Source organism: Sarcophilus harrisii, chromosome 1 (genome assembly GCF_902635505.1).
Source record: "Sarcophilus harrisii chromosome 1, mSarHar1.11, whole genome shotgun sequence".
NCBI lineage: Eukaryota > Metazoa > Chordata > Mammalia > Dasyuromorphia > Dasyuridae > Sarcophilus > Sarcophilus harrisii.
Genome location: NC_045426.1, coordinates 228122576 through 228149482, shown reverse-complemented (window position 1 = coordinate 228149482; position 26907 = coordinate 228122576). Strand labels below are relative to the sequence as shown.

The following is a 26907-nucleotide window of genomic DNA, read 5'->3' as shown; positions in this document are numbered from 1 at the left end:
ATGGAAACAGGAATGACCCAAAACTTTTAGTATATGCTAACAGACAAGAGGTCCAATTTCAGATTTTGTTGAATGCACATAAGTGTGTAGCCTAGTTCTCGTCACTAAAATTAATCTTGTAGGAAATAGGTAATGTTAAAATAAAACCTAACACTGTGGCATCATTTTTTAGTATATTGGCTAATTTTTTTTTTTTTTACTGATTATAACTTCATAAACCATAAATAAGTATAGAAGTTAAATCTGTTATTTCTCTTAAGAAATAGCAATATCTGTTAGAAATCTTAGCTCAAATAATTTCTTTAAATTGAAGTGCAATTTGATTTTTGCAATCCAACACCTGATGGTTACTGTGAATACTAACATAATAAATACAAAAGAGAAATGATATCTGTTCAGTAAAATGTAATTGATCTATATAGCCAAATACATACAAACTATAATCAGTTAAAGTGAATTTCATTTTAGCAGGGTAATAAGTATTATGTAAATAATTTACTATACTGATACAAATCAGTTTCAGATTTAAATTTCTTTCATCTTTAAATTTAAATTAGGTTGTAGCTAAATAGGGATTTCTTTTAAATATAAAAATGTTCTTTGAATGTAATTCTTGACTTATTCAATTGCTTTTTATCACAAACTTGTTTTATAATTTCTGTAGTAACATAAACTGCTTTCTTGTATTATTACTCACAATTGTATATTATATGCATATAGTACACTGTAGCATTCTATAGATAAACAGATACTTGATTATAGCCTGCATCATGTGATCAGAATTGTTTTAAACAATTAAGTTATTCTTCAACTTAGATGAGAGTAAAGTTCTAGCTTTCACCTTCACCTGCTTTTTTTGTATTCTTTTAATGTTCCAATATTATAAAATAATTGTTCCCATTTATCTTTTCCTACCCCAGTTTTGTTTTTATCATCACCCATCATACACAACTCAGCCCCAGCCTTTCTTTCAAACTACCTTATATTTTATGTATATATATATATATATATATATATATATATACATACATACACACATATATGTATAAAATTAATAAACAGTTTTACCTTAATGAGTGAATTATAATTAGATTTTAATATTTTCTTCATATTTTTTCTGGATCTTTTATATCAAGTTCTGGTCTTTTTGTTGCAAATTACAACTGAGATACTATTTAAATTTGTCATAGTCCAAAGTTTTTCTAGGTTAACTTGAACTTGGGATTTAAGTTAATATTAATTGTAGGGAGTTGTCAAAGTGGCTTGTTTTCTTTTAGAGTCTTGGAAAAAGAAATAGGAATTGTCTATCATTGTTATTTTGCATTATTTTCTAGATTATATATGATATTGCCTAGCATGTTTGCATAATGAAAAGACCTCATTTATTATAGTGTGCGTGTGTGTGTGTGTATTTGAGGATTTTAGAATCATAGTTTCAGTGAGAATTTCTTGGTATTTATAAATATTAAAACATGTAACTTGATGCTGTTCTAACTCTAAATACATTGTATGCAAATCTCACCTTACCCTCAAAAGCCAAAAAATTAAAATGTTAAATGCAAAATAGAAATATTGAATGAATATAAAATTCTATAAAAAATAATTATGGTTCTCTAAAAAGCCTCTAATAGATTCAACTAGTACATAAGGAATAAATTATTGCTCTTTGGAGCTTATGAATTCTTTTACTTTATTAATTATTTAAGATGAAATTGTTCTCTAATTTGTTCTTTTCTTTTGAGGTAGACTGGAAGAGTTTGTTGCTGGAGAAAGTTACTGGTCTCTTTTATGCTTTACTTCTCATGAAAAAAAAATTTATTGGTTAAGCAACTATAGGAAATCTTGATAGAATCAATATCTTTATTTTATATTTCATTTGCCATAATTCACAGATTTCATTAGTTGAAGTCATAATTGCATATAGTGCTGTGTCATCTTTATCTTTCCCCCAATTTGGTATTTCCTTCAGTCAGTCTGTGATTTGACTGCACTTATTGATTTTAACAAAAACACTTGAACCAGCAAACAAAATATAACCTTGAAGGCTTTTTTAATACAGTGTGTCTCCTACATCTTTAGAAAGAAGACAGATATGGTTATTTGCTCAGTACTGATATTAGGATGAATGTCAGACAGGCAGTTTTATTTTCATCTAACATGTTTGATTGTGTCATGGATGATTTTCTACAAAAAGCAACATTTTTTAAAGCTTTCTGAATGCTATCTGCAATTGATCTGATATTAGATCTAATTTCATTGAAGCTCCATCCATTATAAAGTTTTCTCAGAGAATACCACAGGAATAAAAATAGTGTAGATTAACCAAGAAAAAACAAAATGGACAAAAATTGCATGTTGTTTGAACATACAAAAATTGAAGAGTCCATTGTATGTAAGTCTTAGATTTGTATCATAGTTGAACAATGGAAAGAGTATGGAATTAATTCAGGAAAGGAGTTGGCTTGGCCACATTCAGGACCTTACATGATATGTTTAGTGATTCCGTGCTGTCTGTTTTCACAAAAGTCCTTCTCCTTAATACCCATATATTCTTTCAGTAAAATTACATCCTTCCTCGGAAGATTCCTTTCTCAGAAAAGTTATTATTCCAAATAATCCACAGGGTAATGGAAAGCATAGGAAGAATAAATCATATTCCCAACAATAACTTGCATGTGAAATGTAGGACAGGAGACATCATTAAATACATTGATGAGTTGAAAAGAAGGTAGATTGGTCAAGAATAAGAGATATGATGACAGAGTAAGACTTTTGGGATACTCCTACAAATTATATTAATGAATAAAAGTAGAGAAAATCATATAACCATTCTGACTGAGTCCATTACAAATTTTCATTGCACAGTCTAAACTGGGCTCTCAATGCTCCTAGGTAATCCTTCTGAACCTTTCTTATCAATTCACTATCCCACTCTCTACAGCAGCTCTTCTATAACATTTTTTCCCCATTTTTAAACATTTAATAGTATTTTTTAAGCATTCAATTTTATAAGATTTTGCGTTCCAAATTTTTCTCCCTTCTTCCCTTTCCTTCTTACTAAAATGGTAGGCAGTTTGTTATGTTATACATGTGCTATCATGTAAAATATATTTCTATATCAGTCACAGTTGTGAAAGATCAAAAGGAAAAAAACCTTGAAAAAATAAAGTAAAAAAAAATATGCTTTGATCTGCATTCAGAGTCCACCAGTTTTTTCTCTGGATATAGATGGCATTTTCCTTCATTAGTTCTTTGAACTTGTTTTGATTCATTGTATTGCTGATAACAGCTGCGTTATTTATAGTTGATCATAGCACAGTGTTACTGGTACTGTGTACAATGGTTTTCTGATTCTGCTCATTTCACTCTGTATCAGTTTTTATGTCTTTCCAGGTTTTTCTGTAATCTGCTTGTTCATCATTTCTTATTGCATGATAATCTTTTTTTTTAAATAAAGCTTTTTATTTTCAAAATACATGCGTAGATAGTTTTTATCATTCATCCTTGCATTCCAATTATTTTTCTCCCTCCCTTCTCTTCTCCCCCTCCCCTAGACAGCAAGCAATCTAATATATGTTAAACATGTGCAATTCTTCTGTACACATTCCCACAATTATCATGCTACACAAGAAAAATCAGATCAAAAGGGGAAAAATGAGAAAGAAAACAAAATGCAAGTAAACAACAACAAAAAAAAGTGAAAATGCTATGTTGTCATCCACATTTAGTCCTCACAGTCTTCTCTGTGGGTGCAGATGGCTCTCTCCAACACAAGACTATTGGAACTGGCCTAAATCACCTTGCTGTTGAAAACCATCAAAACTGATCATCACATAATCTTCTTGTTGCTGTGTGCAATATTCTCTTGGTTCTACTTAACACAAATTATGTAAGTCTCAAAGTGACATAAGTCTCTCCAGGCCTTTCTGAAATTATCCTGCTGATTGTTTCTTATAGAACAATAATATTCCATAACATTCATATGTCATAACTTATTCAAGCCATTCTCCAACTTATGGACAGACACTTGATTTCCATTTCTTTGCTACTACAAAAAGAGATGCTACAAACATTTTTGCACTTATGGGTCCTTTCCCCTTTTTTAGGTTCTCTTTGGGATACAAGCCCAGTAGGGACACTGCTGGGACAAAGGATTTGATAGCCCTTTGGGCATAGTTTCATATTGCTCTCCAGAATGGTTGGATCAGTCACAATTGTCTTCCAAATTTTTTCATCTCTCTTCAGATCTCCCACTTACTTCCACTCATTTAGCTAAAAAACCTTCCCTCATTTATTACAGAAAAATATTGAGGTCATTCACTGAGAGCTCCCTTTTTTATTTCTTCCTCACTTCATCACTCAGATATCCTTTGCTATTCTCTCCCTCACTGTGTTCCACATGAAGATGTCTCTGCTCCTTTCCAAGGCAATGCCTTCTATCTGCAAAATAGCACCATTCCATCCCATCTTCTCATAGCATCCCATATTCCCTTCTGTCATCCCCATTTCACTTTTCCCCCAATCTTTTCTGTCTACTTCCTAATTGCCTACAGGGAATTCCACTGGCTCTCTCTCCCTTCCAGAATCAAGTATAAAATTTTCTAGTATTTATTGGTATTTAAAGCTCTTCATAATCTGCTTCCTGTTCTCCCTCTCTCTTTGGTCTTCTTGCACTTTATACCCACCTCCCAGGCCCCATATATGCTTTCTTCTAGTGATACTGGCTACTTTGCCATTCTTCAAACAAGACAACCTCATCTCTCAGCTTTGAGCATTTTCTCTGCCTTTCCATGCCTCTGTCTTCATTTCTGCCTCTTGACTTCCTTCAAGTCTTAGATAAAATTCCACCTTCTATAGGAAACCTTTTCTAATCCCTCTTAATGTTAGAGCTTTCCCTCTATTAATTATTTCTTATTTGTCCTATAGATAGTTTATTTGTATGTATTTGTATGCTTGTTTCCTTCATTACATTGTGAACTCTTTGAGAGCAGGGATTATGTTTTGCTTTTTTTTTGTAGCCCTAGCATTTAGCACAGTTCTTGGCACATAGTAGGCACTTAATAAGTGTTTATTGATTGACTGACTTAACTAATTGTGTTTGATGGTTCCTTCATCTGTAATAGGAATCTTAGGAAGAAGAGAGGGCTTGTGAGGAAATTATAATGAGTTATTGTTTGTACATGTTAAGTTTAAGAGGTCTGTAGGACATGTAGTTAAAGTTGTCCAGTGTAAAGTTGGAAATAGGAAACCAAATATCTGGAGAAACTAAGGCTGGATAAAAAGATCTGAGAAACATTAGAATAGAGATGATAATTCAATCCATGGGAATTGAAGAGACCACCAAGTAAAATAGCTTAGGGGGAAAAGAGAAGTCACAGGACCGAGTTTTTAGGGACACCCATAGTTAGTGGGTGTAAACTAGATGAAAATCCAGGAAAGAAGCCTGAAAATCAGCTGAACCATAAGAGAATTATTCTACAAAAACCTAGAGAAAAGATAGTAACAAGGAGAAAGGGAATGATTGATTGTACAATGGCTCCATATTACCTGTAATATCAAATATAAAATTCTATGTTTAGCAGCAGTGTACAACCAACTACACTGATTAATTTTCTGTTCTTCAAACACAGCACTCCATCTTCTAATTCTGTTTCTTTTCACTGCCTGTCTTCTATAACTGGAATGGTTATCATCTGCCTTTCTGCCTCCTGGGTTCCTTGGCTTCCTTCAGGCCTTAGCTCAGATACCAGCTTCTTAAGGAAATGTTTCTCACTGCTGGTGTCATCTCTCTGAGATAACTTTCCATTTATATTATATATCTCATACATGCATAGTTTATTTACCATTGTCTTCTCCATTTGAATATGAGTTCCTTGAGGATAGGGATCTTGTAGTTATTTTTGGGTCACACATTAGATGGTAAGATCCTATCTTTGTATCCCTACTACTTAGAATTATGCCTGACATGTGTCATACAAAGTTGGCAACATAAAACATTATATAATAATTGAACGACTAGCATAAATCCAACTCTATGTGAGATACAAGGATAGAATAGAAATCTTTAAAGTACAGATTTATGCACATTGGAGTGAAAACACTAGTAATATATTTATTCAAGAATTATCTACTTCCAAGTTACCCATTGGAATAAATTCAATGTTTTGGGTGCTGTAGAGATTATAGAAAGGCAGTTGCAATTTATGGTCCTTATGAACTAAAAGATATACTTGTTTCATGTATAACTTAATATTTAGATTCTTTTAGTATATTATGCAGTCATAGACCTCAGTCTAGTTAAAGAAAATTATAATCCTTTTTGTTAAGGATATTACACTCTTATTGTCTTATATTTTAAAGAATTTAACAGGCTCAAACATAGAAACATGTAAAAAGAATGAAAATTTATATAAAAAATTTATATGCCTCTGTACTCATTAATATACCTGTTGAATTATATACAAAACCAGGATGATACATCATGCAAACTAGTTGTTAATAGGAATAACCATTGTCTCTTAAAAGGCTTACAAGTACAAGTGTCCTTTCATCTCTTATCAAATCATTTCTAGAATTAAGTATTTATAGTCTGCTCATAAAGTGGTGAGTGCTATGCAAAGCATACATAAAGAATCCCTCCCTTCTAAGTACTTAACAGAGAAAAAGTCAACTAATTTAAAACAGACATCAATGTATACTTTAAAAAAATATATAAAAGTGATGCATGAAAGGAGAAAAAAGCTATGCCTTTATTATAATCAATAACATTTTATTTAATGTTTGTCAAGCATTGACTTTGTGCTAGACACTGTAGAATGTATAAAAGACAGAACCTTGGTTTTAGAACAAGTCTCTGTGGTTTGGCAAACATTCTGTGATGCTCTTAAAGGATGAGATTTATATTGCCCATTTATGAAATTTATATATCCACATTACATGCATACTCCCTTGTGATATAAAGCATTGGTGAGGCTATGAATTACAAGATAATTTCTTTCATGTAACATGTCTCTGTTTAGTATTAGTATTATTTTCTACATGATTTCTCCCCACTTTCATGTGAAAAAAATTACTGAACATAAAATCTTTTTGAAACCTTTCACAGTGTTGTTGTGCCAATCACTGAAACATTTGAAAAATGAACCATAAAGCAAACTTATTTTGGACTCAACAATGGGTTATCCTTGAGAATATTAACTAGATGTTTGTTCGGGAGGGGAACGTTGGAAAGAAAGAGCAAAAGGAAAATGAGAAATAGATGGCAATTTGTGTGTGTGTGTGTGTGCGTGTGTGTGTGTTTTATGGAGGGGGATAGAAAATGAGAAAATTATTCCAAATAATAATAATTATAACAACAGGCAAATAACTGTGAAAACTGCTGGTTGACATTTTATTCAGAAATATGGATATCATTTATCTTCCATTCATGGGTAGCTAAATACAACCATTTGTAACCAGTGAACTCACTTTTGCTCTGTATATAAGGTTATAAAAGCATTTGACATCTATGATAATTATATGTCTCTGTGTATATACCTTTTATTATGTGAAGGAGAATCAGATCATCCATGACTCCAAAGACAAGTGGATATATATAATAAGTTGTAATGGATATACATAGTATGCATACTATGGTTTAGGTTGGAAACTATATAAAAGTGGCCTAACAATAATTCATCAAACTCTCTGGGGCTGGCTTAAACACTCTTTCTTTTTCCTGTACTGTCAAAATAAGAAACTGTTGCTGTTTTATGTAGCATGACATGGAAACCAAAATAGCATCTAAGTGAATCTTCTGAAAATATGTGCTGCTCAGCCCCAGGAAAATAGCCCGAGAAGTATTCTAGACTGCAACCTTTCTCCTGCCCCATCAAAGTTCTTAGAAGCAGTAAATTCAACATGGGAAGAGAAACATTGAAGAAATACATTATAAGGTCATTGTTACAGAAAAAGTGACTGAAGAGTAGTTTAACAAACTAGTATTCCAGGTCTTTCCTTCCCCATTCCCCAGTATTCCCAGCTCAGGACCATGTTGGCTCTGAGTATCTCTGTCATTAGTGAAGGTTGTAGATTTAGGCACATACTTCTGAAATTAACTCCCTAAGGACCTTCTCCTAGGAAAGGTTGAGGCCCTGTTTTTCTTGGTCTTTCTCATGCCCCAATCCTATATCCATACTGGCTCAGGGCAGCTCTTTCTCCTCTGTGGTTAGTCACAGACTTTTGCTTTGGCAGTTGGCTAGAGAGCTTGCTTCTAGGGCAGGTAGAGATCCATAAATCAAAGCAACCACAAAGCTCAAGAGGAAGGAAAGTAAGTTGCTGTGGAATAGTGTGGGGCCTAGATGACAACATAGCAACAGCAGAAGAGGCCCAAAAGGGCAGTGCTATTTACATCTAAAGTAGTGCAGAGAAAGAAACAGGAAACTAGCAAAAAAGAGGTAAGTATGGAAAAGAAATCCATTTGCAAAGACGTCTTAGAGTGTCCCCTTTGCAATGCCCCACATCATCTTTAAGCAGAGATTAGATGATCATCTCTATGTTATAATGGGGATTCCTTACTGTAGGGTTTGGAGGAGTTGGCTGCTCAGGTTATTCCAATTCTTAAATTCTGTGATTCTATGACCATCCCTCAACTTCCCTTTCTTCTTCCCTTTCTTCCTTACTTTTTTCATCCTTTCTTCTTCTTTTCTTTCTAACTTCCTACCCTTTTCCTCCCTCCTTTTATTTAAGTTTCCCTATCTTTCCTGGAATGGAAGTAGAGAAGCTACTCATAGACTCAATTAACATTTTAGTTATGAATTCATATATTAGCTTTGACCAGCTCCATTTCTAACCTGAAGAAGTTCACTTCTCCTTGGGCCACTTGGTAGACTTGATTCCCAGGGCCTTACCTTTTGATATGTAAACACTTGATTCAGAACATCTGAGCTCAAGAGATCTATCACCTTTGCCTCCCTGGTAGCTAGATCACAGATATACATTGCCTCAGCTTTATTTTTATTGACAAAAAATTTTTATCAAAGGGAATTGAATCAAAATCTCCTGAAAGAAGGTGAAAGTATTACAAGGCTCATGAAACAATGCAGCAATCTTTAGAACAATCAAAGAATTAAGTGAAAATGATAAAGATAAATAAAAACAGAAATTAGAAATCTCTACCATAGGGTTGAGGGTTAAGGATAATAATGTGCAGCTGAGAGGGGAGAAAAGGGAAAAGGAGTTGCCAGTAGCTTCTAAAAAAATTGGTAGGAGGAAAGTTTTTTGACACCAGGTTTCTCTGCCTTCCAGTGCCTAATGAGATCTTTTCAAGAGATGGTAAAAGGGGAAGGTTTTTAGCAGTCCATATGTACTAAGGTCCAAAAGTCCCAACATGTTTAACAAGAGACTAGAGAACAAAAGACTTTCTATAATGGTAATTGCTCTGAAAAAGAGTAGTAGAATTGGAATGCCAAAAATGCAGAGGAATGAAGAAAATCAATAGAAAAATTTAAAAACAAGTTTGGAAGAATACGTAATATGATAGAGCTACAAAACAAGAATATTGAACTTGAAGGTAAAATGTGAAGAGTTAGTTTGAAGTTTATAAATCTACCAAAAAAAATAGAAAAGAAAATCTGAATATCATATTTTAAGAAAAAAATTATCAATAAGTCTTAGATGCAGATAGCATCTTCAGAGACACCACAAAAACACTAATAGAAACAAATCTGAAATTTATCTCCCCAAGAAACATTATAGTCAACTTTTCAAAACTAAAATATCAAATAACATTTTTCAGGGAGGAAAACCCTTTTTCATTTCAAAGAGAACAGATAAAAATAGCACAGTTGAAAATGTCATAATTAGCAAAATAATTATAGGAGAGTTCAGTGTTTCCCTCTCAAATCCAGATAAGTCCAAATACTTTAAAAGAATCATATGAGCCCATAGTTATAGCATTCCCCTGTTGATTCTGTCAATTTAATGATTCTGTCAAAATAGAAATTAGAAAGTCTGGTATAAACTTCTTGATGAAACCACACTAGCTTTTTTATAAACCCTCTAAACTTTTCTTGATGCCCACTAACCATTCTTTAATAATTCATTCTAGAATTTTCCTAGAAATTAAAGTAAAATATACCTTTTAGTCTTTTTGAGGTGGGCAGATGTAATGTTCTTAGTTTGATTTTCTGGAGGTCTTTGGGGCAGCCTTCTTTTCATCAAGTTAATCACCACAAGGATAGCCAGGTGTTAAAGTCCAAAAGTCTTTATTGTCTCCTTTGCCTGGTGCTCAGCTAGCTTTCTCCTGGCCTTCAGAGGAGACTTGGTTTCAGTGGAAAAAATGCAGGAGGATAGGCTAGTCACCAGGAGCCTAACTGAAGATGGAACTGAATCTCTGAGTTCCCCTGACTTATATGCTCTATTCTAAGTATAAACCAATCATTATATCACTAGGAAGCCATTATTTGTTGTAAGATTAATTCAATCATACTGAACTAGAGAACTATTAATCACCATGTGAAACTAGATAACCATTGTCTCATCAATTCCACTGACTTAACACCTTGTAAGAATCCTTGTTTCAGAGTTCTGGCCCATAACAAGCAGACTATTCAATAGGCCATTTTAATTATTCAGACATTTGGTAATAAGATCCTGTACCAGGGTAATAGCATTCTTAGAGAAGTAACCATATGAGAAATCTTAAGAGGGTAGAATTGATGGGATTTGACAACAAATTAGACATGGTGGGTTGAGACAGTGAGAAATCAAGTTATCACACCAAGATTTGACCCCCAAGTGATTGGGAAGATGGTAGTATTAGAAGCATTTGGAAAAATGAAGAAGAAAGAAGCGTCAATGAGTTCATTTTTGAACATGTTGAATGTGTCAGGTGATGTGTTAAACACTATGAAAAGGAATTCAAATAAGGGAATTCAAACAATTCCCCCCACCTCTCCGCCATAATACTACTATACTTAGAATGAAGCCTTAAGGGTGATTAAATTTTAAAAAATTCAAAATTTTTGGAAAAAAAAAATTTTTCCCAATTGCATGTAAAAACAATTTTTAACATTTGTTTTTAAAATTGAGTTCCAAATTTTTCTTTTCTTCCCCCTCTTTCCGTTGAGTTCTACCAAGAATTTTTCCCAGTCCTTTCCCTAATCTTAATATTTCCCTTAATCACTATCCCCAATTCACAGTATGTATGTATGTATGTGTATATATATATATATTTTGTACATAATTGTTTGCATATTGCCTCCTTTATTGGGTTGTGAACTCCTTAATAGTTTTTTAACCTTTCTTAGTATACCCACCACTTAACACTCAGTAATATAGGTTATACATGTGTAGTTATGCAAAACATTTCCATTATAGTTATGTAAAAAATAGACAAAAAACTTCAAAAAATATATAGACTATAAAAAGAATGCTTCAATCTGTATTCAGACATTATCATTTCTTTCTCTGGAGATGGATAGCATTCCTCATCATAAATCCTTCAGAGTTGTCCTGAATTACTGTATTGCTGATAGTAAGTCATTCTCAACTGATTATCTTACAATATTGTTGTTATTTTGTACATTGTACATTTCACTTTGTATTAGCTCATGTGTTTCCAAGTTTTTTTGAGAGCATGCTGTTCATCATTTCTTATAGACCAATAATATTCCATTTTAATCATATACCACAGTTTATTCATCCATTCCTCAGTTTATGGGCATCCTCTCAATTTCTAATTCTTTGTGTCAGAAAAGAGCTGCTATAATGTTTTTATACATATAGGTCCTTTTTCTTTTTGTTTTTTATCTCTTTTGGGATGTAGACCTAGTAGTGATATTGCTAGGCCAAAGGGTATGCATGGTTTTATGCCCTTTGGGCATAGTCTAAATTGTTCTACAAAAAGATTAAATCAGTTCACATCTTCACCAACAGAGTATTAATGTCTCATTTTCCCCATACCTCTACCATTTGTCATTTTCCTTTTCTTGCCTATTAGCCAATCTAATAGGTATGAAGTAGTATCTCAGGATTCTTTTAATTTGCATTTCTCCGATCAATAGTGAATTACAGCTTTATTTCATATGACTATAGATAGATTTGATTACTTTATCAAAAAGCATTAATTTATTTTGATCATTTATCATTTGGGGAGTAGCTTTTATTTTTATAAATTTGACTTTCTATTATTTTTCTCTTTATTGGAGAAACTTGTTTTAATTTTTTTTCACATTTAATTACTTTAGCTAACTGCATTTTTCTCCATTCTCCTCTCCCCTTTATTCTCTTTTCTCTCCTTTCATGTTGTCCCTCCTCAAAAGTGTTTTGCTTTTCACTACTCCCTCCCCTAATCTGCCCTCTCTTTTATCATTTCTCTCCCCATCCCCATCCCTTTCTCCTACTTTCCTATAGAGTAAGATAGATTTTTAAACTCAGTTGGTGTGTATGTTATTCCCTCTTTGAGCCAATTCTGATGAGAATAAGATTTACTTATTCTCTCTTCCCTCCCTCCTCTTCCCCTTGTGTGGGACGTAAAAAAAGACCCTTTCCCCAAATGACTACTCAGAGATCACTCAAAGTAGAAAGCAGATTTTTTATTTAGCGTCTCATGAGAGGAGGGACAGTCCCACTGAAAGATAGAGACTCACAGTAGGAGGCCCGCTCCCTTGAGAGTATGTATAGTTTTTATACATTTTAGACAAAGAACCCCAGAAATCTCACCCTCTATATGTTACTATTGGCTACATAAGTCTTTATTCCCTTATCTGGCTAGTAGAATGCACTAAATGAGATAATGGTATAGCTCCTTTGGCCATGTATACTTTTTTTTTTTAAATAATTATAACTTTTTTTAGACAGAACCCATGGCTGGGTAATTTTTTACAACATTATCCCTTGCACTCACTTCTGTTCCAACTTTTCCCCTCCCTCCTTCCACCCCCTCCCCCAGATGGCAAGCAGTCCTATACATGTTAAATAGGTTACACTGTATCCTAGATACAATATATGTGTGCAGAACCAAACAGTTCTCTTGTTGCACAGGGAGAATTGGATTCAGAAAGTAAAAATAACCTGGGAAGAAAAACAAAAATGCAAACAGTTTACATTCATTTCCCAATGTTCTTTCTTTGGATGTAGCTGCTTCTGTCCATCATTGATCAGTTGAAACTGAGTTAGATCTTCTCTTTGTTGAAGAAATTCACTTCCATCAGAATACATCCTCATACAGTGTCATTGTTGAGGTATATAACGATCTCCTGGTTCTGCTCATTTCATTCCATAATATTCATATCACAATTTACTCAACCATTCTCTAATTGATGGGCATCCATTCATTTTCCAGTTTCTGGCCACTACAAACAGGGCTGCCACAAACATTTTGGCACATACAGGTCCCTTTCTCTCCTTTAAGATCTCTTTGGGATATAAGCCCAGTAGTAGCACTGTTGGATCAAAGGATATGCACAGTTTGATAACTTTGGGGGCATAGGTCCAGATTGCTCTCCAGAATGGTTGGATTCGTTCACAACTCCACCAACAATGCATCAGGGTCACATATGCTTTTAATTCCTTCTTTGGACAATGGAATGAGGTCTAGGCCTTATCTAAAATCATGTGACTCTGGAGAAGCCGAAACTGAGGCCTCAAGGCTTCAGCTAATTTAACAGTTACTGATCAATATGTGCTTGAGCTGTAAGCTTGAGCTTAAGCTTCACCTTTCCCACACAATCTCCCCTGTTATTTATAAATATATATATATATATATATATGTATATGTGTATATATATATATATATATATACACATATACATATATATATATTTTCTCATGAAGAACCAATATTGTGGTCAAATTCAATTAACATCTCTACATATTGCTTGTTAATCTCTTCATCCAGATCACCCCCTGCTACCGCCTCCCATTTCTCTTTTTGTAAAATCATCATTTTAATAGCATCTTCTGTATATAAGATTCTTGACAGTGATCTTTGAACTATTCTTGTTACCAATGTAATTATACAGGGTAAACATAGTGGCAACAGAATAATACCAGTGATTGCAATAAGTCCATACCATAAGAGCTGTTTCCACCAGCTACCATCAAACCAAAACCACCAGCTATTTGCGAAAGGGAGATTTCCAAACTTGTACAGGCACATGAACTATCCTGTGAATGCCCTTAGTAATTTCTTTTACTACTTTTCCATTGTCATCAATTTGCATACAAGTGGACATGTTTTGTTTCCCGTGGACCCCTCCTTCCTCTGCTAATAGATAATCTAAAACTAATCTATGTTATAAAACAGCTTCCCTTGTTTGGGTGGCTTGATTGCCTAATAGATCAAGAGCCTGAGCAGTTACCTCTAAGACTGCTTGCAGTCGAATTAATCTCTTTAATATATATATTGGTGTCTGAGATCCCCATCTACCATCTTAGGCCCATGTCACCGGTCCATATTCCTTGATAATCTGTGCTGGGGGCCAGGCATCTCCCCACCCATTAGCATCACCAGTTTGAGTATATTACAGGGTGCTTGACAAGTAGGCTTCTTTCTAAATTCCTTCAAATATTCCTCATTACCCTCTACTGAATGCTGGTGGACTCAATTAAGCACCGACTCATCATCACTTGGATAGCATTCCTCATCTTTCTCCTTCAAATACCTTACTTTCTCTTACTTTCTAAAATCATCCAAACCTTTAATTGCTCCTACTAATCAATCCTTCATAAATGTCATGCATTCTCCTCTTATCTGTCCAGGCAGAGCTTTTATGGCCCAGCCCCTGGGCTAAATTTGAATTTTATTGTTCTTTTCCTTTAGTCCTATTAGCAGGCTGCTTTCTTTCCCCCCTTTACTTACAAATTAATACATCAGGTTAAAAAGTTTAAAATCACAAGCAATTTTTATACTAAGTACAATGGTAACATTGAAATAACCAATCCCCAAATTTCTTAATCATTGTTTTTTTTTTTTTTTTTTTTTTAACACAGAGACTATGGACTTTTCCCCAGGAATAGTCCAGAGAGAAGTTTGTTTCAGTTGGAGATTCTTCCCTCCCAGAATCCAAACGGAGGTTCTCTAAACTTCCAAGCCCGTTTGGTGTATTTCTCCGCCTTCACAGAGAATGCCTAGATATTCCATTCAAACTTCTTTTCTTTAGTAAGCTAGGAAAGAGTTAATCACCAATTTTTGCTTTACCTTGAGATTCCCCTCCCTTATCCCCCCTCCACTTCCTCTTCCGCCCCCACATCCTTCCCTCAGGATTCCACAAGCCTGAGTTCTGATAACAAAGTTACAGGCCCCTTGCTTACAGGAATTTTAAAGTGATAGCACACTGCTCTTCTATTTTCTCAAAACTTTCCAAACTTTCAATTTATATTTTTATTTTTCTCTTTCTCTCCCCCTTTCCCACAAAGCTGCTGCAGTCAGCCAGAGGCAGAGGGAAAGGAAGAGAAAAAGATTTTCTTTTCTTGCATAATCCTAATCTTGAGAAGCCCAAAATTAGCTCCCAAATTACCTTACCATGATCAAAGATCAATATATTCTGAGCCACTTTGAAAGAATTACTACAAGGAAGTAATAGAATTTGGGGGAGTAATAAAATAAACTCATGCTGATTTTTAGAAATGCAGAAATATACTAACTATTGATTTTATAACATTTAATTGTTTTGTTGTTGTTGTTGTTGAGACAAAAGTTATATTTTCCCTATATTTGGCTAACATAAGACCAAATTATGGCCTGTATCAGTGTTATTTTTTAGTTTGTACCTATGTTTATTGTTTCTTTTCTTAGAGCTCTTATTTCAGAAGTATACCTAGCATTCTAAAGATAGCCTATATACTGATCATTAGAGGTTTTTTTCATTCATATTGTTTTCTTTAATATCATACATGTTTTCTCCCTAAGATTTCTTATTATTTTCTTCAAAGGAAGAAAAAACAATATGATAAAAAAAATTACACAAAGTATAAAGTACTATCAAATAATTTTTTTGAGCTGGATTGTTACAAAAATATAAAATATGCTTTGAATCAAAATTTTTATGGTGAACTTATACATTTTGTTGTAACAGCTGTTGCTGCATTTTAATTTCTTTTTTTCCTATTATAGGTATTTGCATATTTTCTTTTCAAAAAAGAAAACCTTTTGTTTGCCATAAGAAAGCTATTATCTAGAATGTTAATGGGTTTTCAGCTATTAAGATGTAATGATATACTTGAGCATTTAACTATAAATATGAAAAATCTCTATGAACAATCTCAAAGGAATACTTAGAATGTACTTCTACTAAATTGGCTCATTTTCTTGTAATATACTAGAATTGTTGATATAAGCTCAGTCCTAATGTGAAAAGTACATTAATCCTTGGAGTTATATTGTGTGTATTACATTATTATTCTCAAAGAATAAAATATATGAAGCTACTTAGTCTTTATCCTGATTTGTTACTTAGTATCACAGAAGAACAATCACTTTATTTGATGCACAAAATTAGAAATGATGCATTTAACATTTAAAAAAACTGTGAAATAATCTAGTAAGTTTTCTTTTACATAACAGATCTTTAATAAAATAAGAGTTGTTATAGCTAAAAACAAAATCTTTTGGCCTTATTGCATATCATTTCATTCAATGATGAATAGAAATACTTATGAGATATTCATTAGACCACTTTCTTTTATATTAATAAGATAAATTTGTTTTCCTCCTAGTTAAACTCTCCATATTGAAAGGAACTATTTATGGACAGTATTTAACTCTTAAAAGTAGCAATTTTAATAGTGCCTTGTTTTTAACAATTTCCTCTAATTGTCTTTTTCTTCTTGGTTAAAGGATCGACATTTGTGGAGCTGTAATTCCTGCATCAAGGATTTATTAACAAACAAGGATTTGGTGGAAGATTTAAAGGGTGTGAAAGTTGAAATCAGCAGAGCTGCTGCCCAACATAATATGACAATGGAGAATGTATTAGACCCTTCCAAAGATGACCTGCCTCTCATGGCCAACACTAACCACATACTTGTAAAGCACTATGTGTTAGATTTGGATGTGGATTTTGAGAGCCATGTCATTGAAGGTGCCATCATCATCTTCCTTGAGCCTGGAAGTGGATGCAAGAAACTGAGTGGTGCTGATGGAGGAGCTGGCCAGTTGGAGTCAAATCAGTCCAACAAAGTTGAGACGTCTCAACCTTACCACATTCCAGGTGGATTTTCATCCGAAATGAGATCTCAAGATTTTGCTGACTGTGATAAAAGTGAAAAGAACGCTTCTGATAGAAATGGTAACCATAGCAACAGAGAACAAACTTATGGGATTTCTAGTTCAAAGAACTTCTGTGACCCAGGGAATCTTGGAAGTGAGGATTTTTTGCTTATACTGGACTGCTGTGATTTAACCGTGTTAAAGGTCGAGGAGGTAGATGTTGCTGCTGTGCCAGGTATTGAAAGATTTACAAAGTTTACCAAGCAAACTGATGTTTCTAAGGAGCTTAAAAATCAGATTGTGCATGAACTTGTAACTCTCCCTGCAGATCATTGGAGGGAACAGTTATATTATTATGCTTGCTGCAGCCAAGCTCCTGGCTGTGGAGAACTTCTGTTCACCTCTAGCACCTGGAGCTTAGAAATCAGGAAAATGGGGGTTACAACAGCCACTGACTTTCCTCACATCTTAAGAATATGGTACAAAACAAAGCCTGAGGGAAGATCTGTTACATGGACCACAGACCAGAGTGGCAGGTAGGTTAACTAAGAGTTGTGCAATTGCTTAGAGTAAGAGGCAGGGATTCACAATAATGCTCTGAGTCAAAGGACTAAATCAAGATGCTCATTTTATTCATTCTGTAGCACTGTCATTCATACATACCACAAAGAAATAGATCGACTCCTGTGTTTGGTAAATACTTGATACTATTGCATCCCTTAAGTCTAGATGAAAAGATATGTTAACCTTATGCATTATTGAACAAGAACATTGGGATGTAAGCAGAATTATTAAATATACCTAAAATTTCATTTAGAATTTGGTGTTTTTCTTGCAGAGGTGGGTGATATATACGCTTAGGAAGATACTTAAAGTTCTGTGCTATTCCTACTTTGAGATATAAATAGCAATGAAGATTGGTATCTATGATTCCAGGAAAGCTTCTAGAAAGTCTCTTGTTATTTGTGAATTCTTATTAATAATAGCTTGTTGGACTTTATATATTTATAGCTAGCATTTAGCATGTTAAAATTATTTTAAAATCTCTTTTTAAAAAATAAATCTTTTATGGTAATTTGGCTCCCTTTATTTGGTAGCCTTTGACATGAGGAACCTTATGAAGATTAGATACTTTCTCCATGTCCATTTTAAAAAAAATTTAGAATTGTTAAAATAGATTTACAGATTGCTATTATTTTAGAAATGTTTAGCCATATATTAGCTACATAGGTAATAAAAATAAAAAGGCTATCTAAATTCCTCTTCTTCATCACCTTCTGACAGCAACTGACAGTTTTGATTAATTCCTGATTAATACTCCCTTCCCTCAGTATCCTATAAACCTTGTTATAGCTATCTTTTTTCCCTTTCTGACCCTTCTTGATTTTTTAATTAGATTAGAACTTTTTGCATAATTAGGGGAAGGGGCACCAATAAATGTTGAATTAATTTGAAGTTCATATTTTGAGTACAAATTAAATATACTTCTCTTAAATTTTTGATTCCTATGTCACTCTATTTTGCATAGAAATACATTTGAGGTACACTTAAAATTCACAAATGTTATGAGCTTTTAAAGAATGTATTTTATTTGTAACATAGGACCACCTTTCTAACCACAACTGGCAGGATAGTTCCCCACAGGATGAACACTACTTCTCCATCACAGTTGTAGAGTGTTCCTGATGAGTGTGTGGCATGTTTTTCTGATGCTGTATATAATTCCCTAACCTCCATTGGTATGTCTCTCCTCATACCATGATTATCAATTGATATATTTTCATCCAGAAAGATATTTACAAAGGGTAGATTAAAAGAAAGGCATTATTTACTCAGATTTTAGAAGTTCTTTTCTAAAGTCCTTAAAATGTTCCTGTTAGGTATAATAAATGTTGCCTTTTTGCTGCTTGTAAGGCCTTGAATCTACTTTTTCTCTTCATACCCAGTCTATTCTGAACTCCTGATGCAAATAGAATGGTATAAAGATGACTAATGAAAAAGGTGAAATCCTCCAGTCCTCTGAACTTAAGGAAGTCCTTCTCACATCAAGGGGAAAAGGAGGATCTTAAGACTGAAGCTGAAACATCCCCTTCCCCACAAGTGATTCTTTTATATGAGTGGTTTTCTTTCCCCTTCTTCATCAGATACTTTAATCTTAGTTCCAAACTAGCTTGCGGGTTTCATACAAACCTACAAAGAGCATGATTTAAGAAATTCAGCCTCTGATCAGATTTCTTCTATAAAATTACACTAGTTTATTCAGTGCCTTTCAATGATACCTAAATTGATCAAAATTTTTTTTTATTTTTAGGCCTAAAGCCTTCCATTGATTGATTAGTCCATTCAAAAATGAATGTTCAGGTCTTGTTCACACCTACTAAACAATTTGAAGTATGTTCTCACTTGGTTAAAATATCAGGGTTGCATCAGGGTTTAACTGAGGAAATGGTAGCTGTCTAGGATAACTGCCAACTTTAAATTGCAGTTTTGAATTTTCTTGAGTTTCCACTTTTTTCTTGAGAGTAAAGAGAGAATGGGAAAGAGAATGTTTATTTGTGAGTGTAGGAATAGGAACTTGGAAATGCATTCCTGGTTACCGAGAGAATACTTGTATTGGTCTGACTATATTCCATACCAACACTACAGACCATATCCGTAAAATGAAACTCTTTGAGAGAAAAATATATAAAGGAATGCTTAAAAAAAATCATAAAAAATTACTTAAGTTCTTAATGCTCCTGATCTTGTGGCTGTTCCCTCCTATTGGTGCAGATTCTTATTTAGCCACACTTTTTCATCATGTGTTGTAATGGGCTGAGGTTTGAGTTGATGCACTGAGGTCCCAAGTCCATGAGGCTAAATAGTAATTGGGCTATACTCTATTAATATACATGATTGGATAAAGAATGGTCCCTGCCCACTCTCCCGTGCAAGTCCTGATGTGTTGTATAGGAAATGACAATTTTGGTGGGTGGCGGCAGAGAGAGACAGGAAGGGAAGCTGGGAGAGATTGTGCCGGGGTGCGAGACTCCTAGCTGATGGTCATGTGGCTGCTGGTCTAGCTAGCTTCTTGACTCAGCTGCACACATTGCTATCGCCGATTCTCTTCCACCTCCGATCCTTCTTCACTGAGAATAAAGACTGACGATTTTCCCCTAACCTGAATTCCTGAATCTTCTGATTTAAAAGTACACGGTCTTCACAATGTGTGATTCTTATTTGTGTCCTTCCTTAGGTCTTTTATAATCTAGTGAATATGATGGAAGCCTTTCCCTAGGTCATTTGATATTTCATGAATATCAGTGCAACACTTAAAGATGCATGTGCTTTTGGCTGTTTCATTCTTACTACTCCTTTTGTGATTATGTATTTCATAGATGGTATTTTATGTATCACTTTTTTGTGTATAAATCATTATTAATTATATGCAGCACTCTATTTATGCTCCCTCTGAATCTCTCAGTTTCCCTGCTGATCATTTGTAACATTCATCCTTTGGTTACTACAATTTCTGAATTACATGAAATTATTCTATCAACAATTTTTTCATTGGGAAGTTTTTTCTTTTTTATATTTCTTTCAATTCAATCAGCAAAATATTAATTGTCTCTTGTGTTCCTCAAGCATGTTGCCAGGCATTGGAGATAAAAATATGAAGAATGAAATAATCATTTCTTTAAAGAAGCTTTCATTCAAATAATGTATTCATCTTCATCACCACTTATTTCTTCACCTTATCTTCCTAGTCTACTTACATTTTACTTTCATCTAACTAAAATTGCGTACTTGTCATTTTTTTTGCAGGTGATACCTAACTCTAACGTCTGTGTCTATTTATTGGATGTCCATGCTTTTATGCATAGAATACTCTTTTTAAAAATTTCTGCTTCTTAGTTTCCCTGGATATTTTCACAATTCAGCTCAAATCCCATCTTCTTTGGAATTCCTTTGCTGGTCTCCCTAGGAAGGCATTAACCTTCTCCTCTAAGGTTACCTTCCCTTCATCTTTCCCTTCTGACCAGGAACCCCAAATCCACCCTCCTGCAAGTACCTGCAGCCAGCAGTGTTCCCGTGCTCTCCCCGCCCCTCCCCAGAGTGTACTGGTTCCTTTATACCGAGGGCCGAGTCTCTGCAGCACAGCTGGGCCTGATGTTCCTAATTAGCTGAGGTTCCCTGTCTTCTCTGACTCAGACCCACTGCACGGGAGGTAAAAGTTTCTGTGGTTTCTGTTGAGGCTCTACAAACCCAGCTAGACCCAGAGGTCCCCACTGGGTGTTTCTATAAAGTTAGCCTGGAGGTGTTTGCACTTTACACTGGTTAATCTCCAGTCTGAGGTCTTTTTTCCAGTCTCCTGTTTTGTCCCAGAAGGACCCTTGTTCTGTCCAAGTCATCTTGATTTTCTCCAGTTTGTTCACCTTGAGACACAAATTTGTTCTGTTTGTGGTGGAAATCCGGAGAGCTTGAAATTTACTGACCTATTGCCTTATCTCCTCAGACTCAATCTCTACATCAGCAAAATGGTCAGGTTTGTTTGTTTGTTTAGGCCTAAAAGAGAGAGCATATTCAAAGCAAACTTTAAAGAGTTATATTCTTTTTCTTCTTATTATTATTATCATCAACTGTAGTATTCATAATTTTAGTGGCAGTTATTGTAGTTGTAGTCTGTCTATTATTGGCATACTCTTTGATGTTCTATGTTAATTAGCCAGAAATCTGAAAGCTAAAGATATGCATTTAGTATTATATCAGTTGTGTGTTGAAATCAAATAATAACTGCCAAGCTAATATGAAGTCCTAAAATCTAAGCAGGAGACCATTTCCTTGCATAAAATTGCTGGCAGTCTCCATAGCATCCGTTAAGTAAACTCTGGATTAAAATTTCTAAGGCTTCTATCTAATTCAATGACTTCAAAGGTAATTGTTATTCCATTTTATTTTTTGTTTTACAAAAATATTTCCTTATGACTTTATGACATCTGTCTTGGTTAGTCCCCCTAAATCTTTTCTATATGGAGGTTGTGATAACAAAAAATCCTTCTTATTTATTTTTTTAAATTTTAAGCTTAGTTAAAATATTTTTAAAAAATAGATCAGAGAAAAAGGGAAGAAAATGACCAGTATGGAAAGGGGAAAAAAAAAAAAAAAACTTTAAAAACCCATAGAAGTACTATAGTCAACATCAGATATACATTAGTGGAAAACAGGATTATACACAATTTAGGCCAAATGGAAATAAAATCTTAAAAAATAATTGAATTCTCTAAAGAATGAGGAAACATGCAAATCCAAATAATGGACTTGGAAGATAGATCATAAAATGCCAACCTCAAGATTAAAAAAAAATCTCAGAGAACTTGGAAGGACAAAAGAATCTAGACACAACATTTCTGGAAAGTATCAAATTTCCCTAAATTGGAGAAAACAACCAAGGAAGTACAATTAGCCCATAGACCCCTTATAAGAAAGAACCCATGTTTTAAATTGAAACATTGGACTGAGTGATTGAAAACATTAAATGCATAGAAACAAAAAGACTTTTCCTTAACATGATCAACAGTATTTATCTAAAACAAAGAGCAAAAATAATGTTTTGGTCATGTATACTTATTGTGTATCTAAGTTATATTTTAATATATTTAACATCTACTGGTCATCCTGCCATCTAGGGGAGGGGGGGGGGTAAGAGGTGAAAAATTGGAACAAGAGGTTTGGCAATTGTTAATGCTGTAAAGTTACCCATGTATATATCCTGTAAATAAAAGGCTATTAAATTAAAAAAAAAAAAAAGAAAAGAAAAAAAAAGAAAAAAAAAAAAAGAGCAAGAATTATTTGTGATAGAAGTTAAACCTTTGGAACTATCTTTAAAAACAAACCTAAACACACAAAAATTAAATTGTGAAACACCATTGATAAATCAGGGCAAAATTCTAAAAGCTACCAAGGAACAACAGATAGGATCATAATGGACTTTTCTTTTTTGAAAAATCCCCTTAATCACTACTGATACTGTGTTTGAAAGTCTGACTATAGCAATAAGAAGAAAAAAGGAAATTGAGGAAATATTGACAAAGAAGAAAAAAAATGTTTTTTTTGTGATGAGAGGGAAATTAGAGAAACCTAGAGAATCAGTTATAAATTGAGTAAAACAATAATTCTTAGCACAGTTTCAGGATATAAAATAAATCTACACAAATCATCAACATAGCTGTATTTTAAGTGCTACTTAAATTAGTTGCATAATGTGGCACAGTAGATAAAGCATGGACTTAGAGTCTGGAAGACCTGAGTTGGAATCCCAGCCTTAGACATTTACTAGTTGTGTGATTGTAGTCACTTAACATTTGTTTAACTTAGTTTACTCATTTGGAAAAAGGGGATAATAATAACACCTATCTCACAGGGTTGTTGTGAGGATCAAATGAGATAATAATTGTAAAAAGAACTTAGTATAGCACCTAATACATAGTAAGCATTGTATAAATGTTTTCTTCCTCCTCTTTTGCCTTCTTCTTTTGTTCAGATGGGCCTGACACTTTCTAGAATCTCTGGTTACAGATTTGGATCCTCACCCACTTTCTAGTACAATTAGGAAACTTCTTTACCTGAGTCTGATATCAGTAAATAATATGAGGAATATTCCCCCTACATCTGGATCTGATTTCCTCCCATATATAGCAAGGAATACCTCCACATAGAGCAGGCATGCAGTGCCAGAACTCAAACTATCCTTCAAAATAGTATTCATCAAAAGAACTTTGTGCTAGTAAAAACAACTCTACCAACAGTGCATTAGAGTTTCATTTTCCTCATAGGTTCTCTAATATTTATCACTGTCCTTTTCTGTCATATTAGGTAAGCTGATAGATGTGAAATGTGGTACTTTAGAGTTATTTTAATTTGCATTCTCTAGTCAATAAAGATTTAGAATATTTTTTTCGTATGACCATAGATAGCTTTAATTTCTTCATCTGAAAACTGCCTCCTTTGACCATTTATCAATTGAAGAATTACTTGTATTCTTATAAATTTGACTCAGTTCTCTATATAGTTGAAAAATGAGGCCTTTATCAGAAACACTCACTGTAAAAGCTTTGTTTTCCTTCTAATGTTGGATGCATTAGTTTTGTTTGTGCAAACCCTTTTTAATTTAATGAATTAAAATTATCCATTTCATATTTCATAATGCTCCCTATCTCTTGGTCATCAGTTCTTCCCTTCTCCATAGATCTGACAATAAGCTATTCCTTGTTCTCCTAATTTGCTTATGACACTACCCTTTAAGTCTAAATCATGTATCTGTTTTGACTTTATCTTAGTACATAATGTGAAATGTTGGTCTGTGGCTAGTTTCTTCCATGCTGTTTTCTGTTTTCCTTGTATTTCCTTATTAACTAGTAAATTTTTACCTTAGAAACTAGAGTTTTGGGGTTTATCAAGCAATAGATTACTACTATAGTTATTTACTATTGTGTCTTGTGTACCCAACTTATTCCACAAATCAGCCACTCTATTTATTAGCCAATACCAAGTAGTTTTGATGATTGTCCCTTTATAAATAGAATTTTAGATCTGATATAAGTAGGCCATTTTTCTTTGTATTTTTTCTTCATTAATTCCCTTGATATTCTTGACCTTTTCCAGATGAATTTTATTGTTATTTTTTCTTTAAAAATTTTTAAATAATATTTTATTTTTCTAAACACATGCAAAGATAGCTTTCACCATTCACTTTTACAAAACTGTATTCCAATTTTTTTCTCCCCCTCCCTAAAACAGCAAACAATTTGATATATATTAAACATGTGCAATTCTTCTAAACATATTTCCATATTCATCATGCTGGGCAAAAAAAAAAAAAAAAATCAGATGATAAAAGAAATAATGTATCAGATTGAATTCTGGAGTGGAAGAACCAACAAAAAGTTGGGTTGAGGCATTTTCCCAGCCCAAGACAACATAGGAAATCTTCAAGAAAGGTCTGTGTCACTGGGGTTTGGACCAGCTTGAAATCAGCAGCCATAGCATTAGCAATAGGCCTTGTTGATTATAACAGTGCCAGCAGCAGTTTCAGGAGATTTCAAATCAGAGAAAAATATAAATTTCCCCAATCAATAAAAGAAGGGAACTTCAAATGCTTAAATAACAGTTTCTTAAGAAATTAAATAAACTATAAATGAATTTCCTAAGAAAAAATTCCCAGGATCAAATGGATTTATAGGTGAATTTTGCCAAACATTTAAAGGACAATTAATTCCAATGCTTTATAAAGTAACTAAAAAAAGAGACAAAGGAGTAATCCTAAAAAAATTCCTTTTATGACACAAATATGGTTTTGATACCTAAAACAGAGATAGGGAAAGAAAACTATAACAATATATAACAAAGTTCAAACATTATGACCAGGTAAGATTTATACTGAGAATGTAGGGCTTGTTCAACATTAGGAAAATTGTCAGAATAATTCACTCTAGGAATAACATAACCAAAAAAAATCATATAGTTATTTCAGTAGATGCAGAACAAACTTTTGACAAGATACAATGCTTATTCATATTAAAAATACTAAAAAGCACAGGAATAAATGGAGTATTTTTTAAAATGATAAAGAGTATCTAATCTAAAACTATAAATGTGCTACAAACCTTGCAGGGGTAAAGTAAGATGTCCATTATCACCACTGTTATTCAATTAGCTTTAGCTTTGTTAGCTTTAACAATTACACAAGAAAAAGAAATCAGATGACTTGGAATAGGCAAAATGAAAACAATATCACTCTTTGCAGGTCATGGGATACTTAGAGAAATCTTAGAGAAATCAATAAAAATAATTGCAACTTTGCTAAAGTTGTTAATTGTTTCAAATTATGAAATAAACATACATAAATTATGAGCATTTTTTATGCGTTACCATCAAAATTCAGCAGCAAGAGACAGAAGAGAAATCCCATTTATAGTAACTGCAGACAATATAAATTAAACCAACAGATTTATTAACATAATGAAAAAGGAAGAAATTTGGAAAAATTGGACATCAATGCATTGTTGGTAGAGTTGTGAACTGGAAAACAATTTGGAATTATCCCCAAATGGTACCAACCTGTGCATACCCTTTGATCCAGTAATACCACTACTAGGTCTGTATCCCAAAGGTATCAAAGAAAAATGAAAGGACCCATATGTACAAAAATATTTATAGCATCTCTTTTTGAGTAACAAAGAATTGGAAATTGAGGATGCCCATCAATTGAGAAATGTCTGAACATTTTTTTTTGATCAAAATAATATTCCAAGACAGACCCAAAGGACTCGTGATAAAAAATGCTATCCAGTTCCACAAAGAAAACTGATGATATCTGAATGTAGATGGGAAAATAATTTTTTCACTTTTTTTCCAAATTACTAATACAGAACTATGTTTTGTATGATTTTACATGTTTAATTGCTATCACATTGCTTCCCTTCTCGATTGGAAAGGGGAAGTACAAAGGGGAAAATTTTTGAGAATTTAAAAAAAATAAATAAACATTTATTTAAAATAAAAACAGAAGAAGGCACTGAATTAAGATTTATTATGCTTTCAGGAAGTTCAACACACAAACCCAAAAGAGAGTGACTCAAAAATATCTACAAAAAAACCCTCTAAGAAAAACACATTTTTGCCAAAAACTTAACTAGAATTCCTGAAGAGATGAAGCAAAAGTTTGAAAGAGAACTAAA

The 26907-nt window shown here is 33.5% G+C and overlaps 1 protein-coding gene across 5 annotated transcripts in view; it reads left to right on the top strand.

Moving 5' to 3' along the window:
* AOPEP (aminopeptidase O (putative)) overlaps nt 1-26907 on the top strand; it is a 490524-nt gene that overhangs the window by 23120 nt on the left and 440497 nt on the right. For all 5 annotated transcript variants that reach the window (XR_004229430.1, XR_004229431.1, XM_031937724.1 and 2 more), the window contains exon 2: nt 16820-17727. Coding sequence is in view for 3 of the 5 variants with exons in the window: in XM_031937724.1 (XP_031793584.1) it covers nt 16937-17727 (791 nt within the window). In the remaining 2 variants the exon portion in view is untranslated. The remainder of the gene's footprint in view (nt 1-16819; nt 17728-26907) is intronic.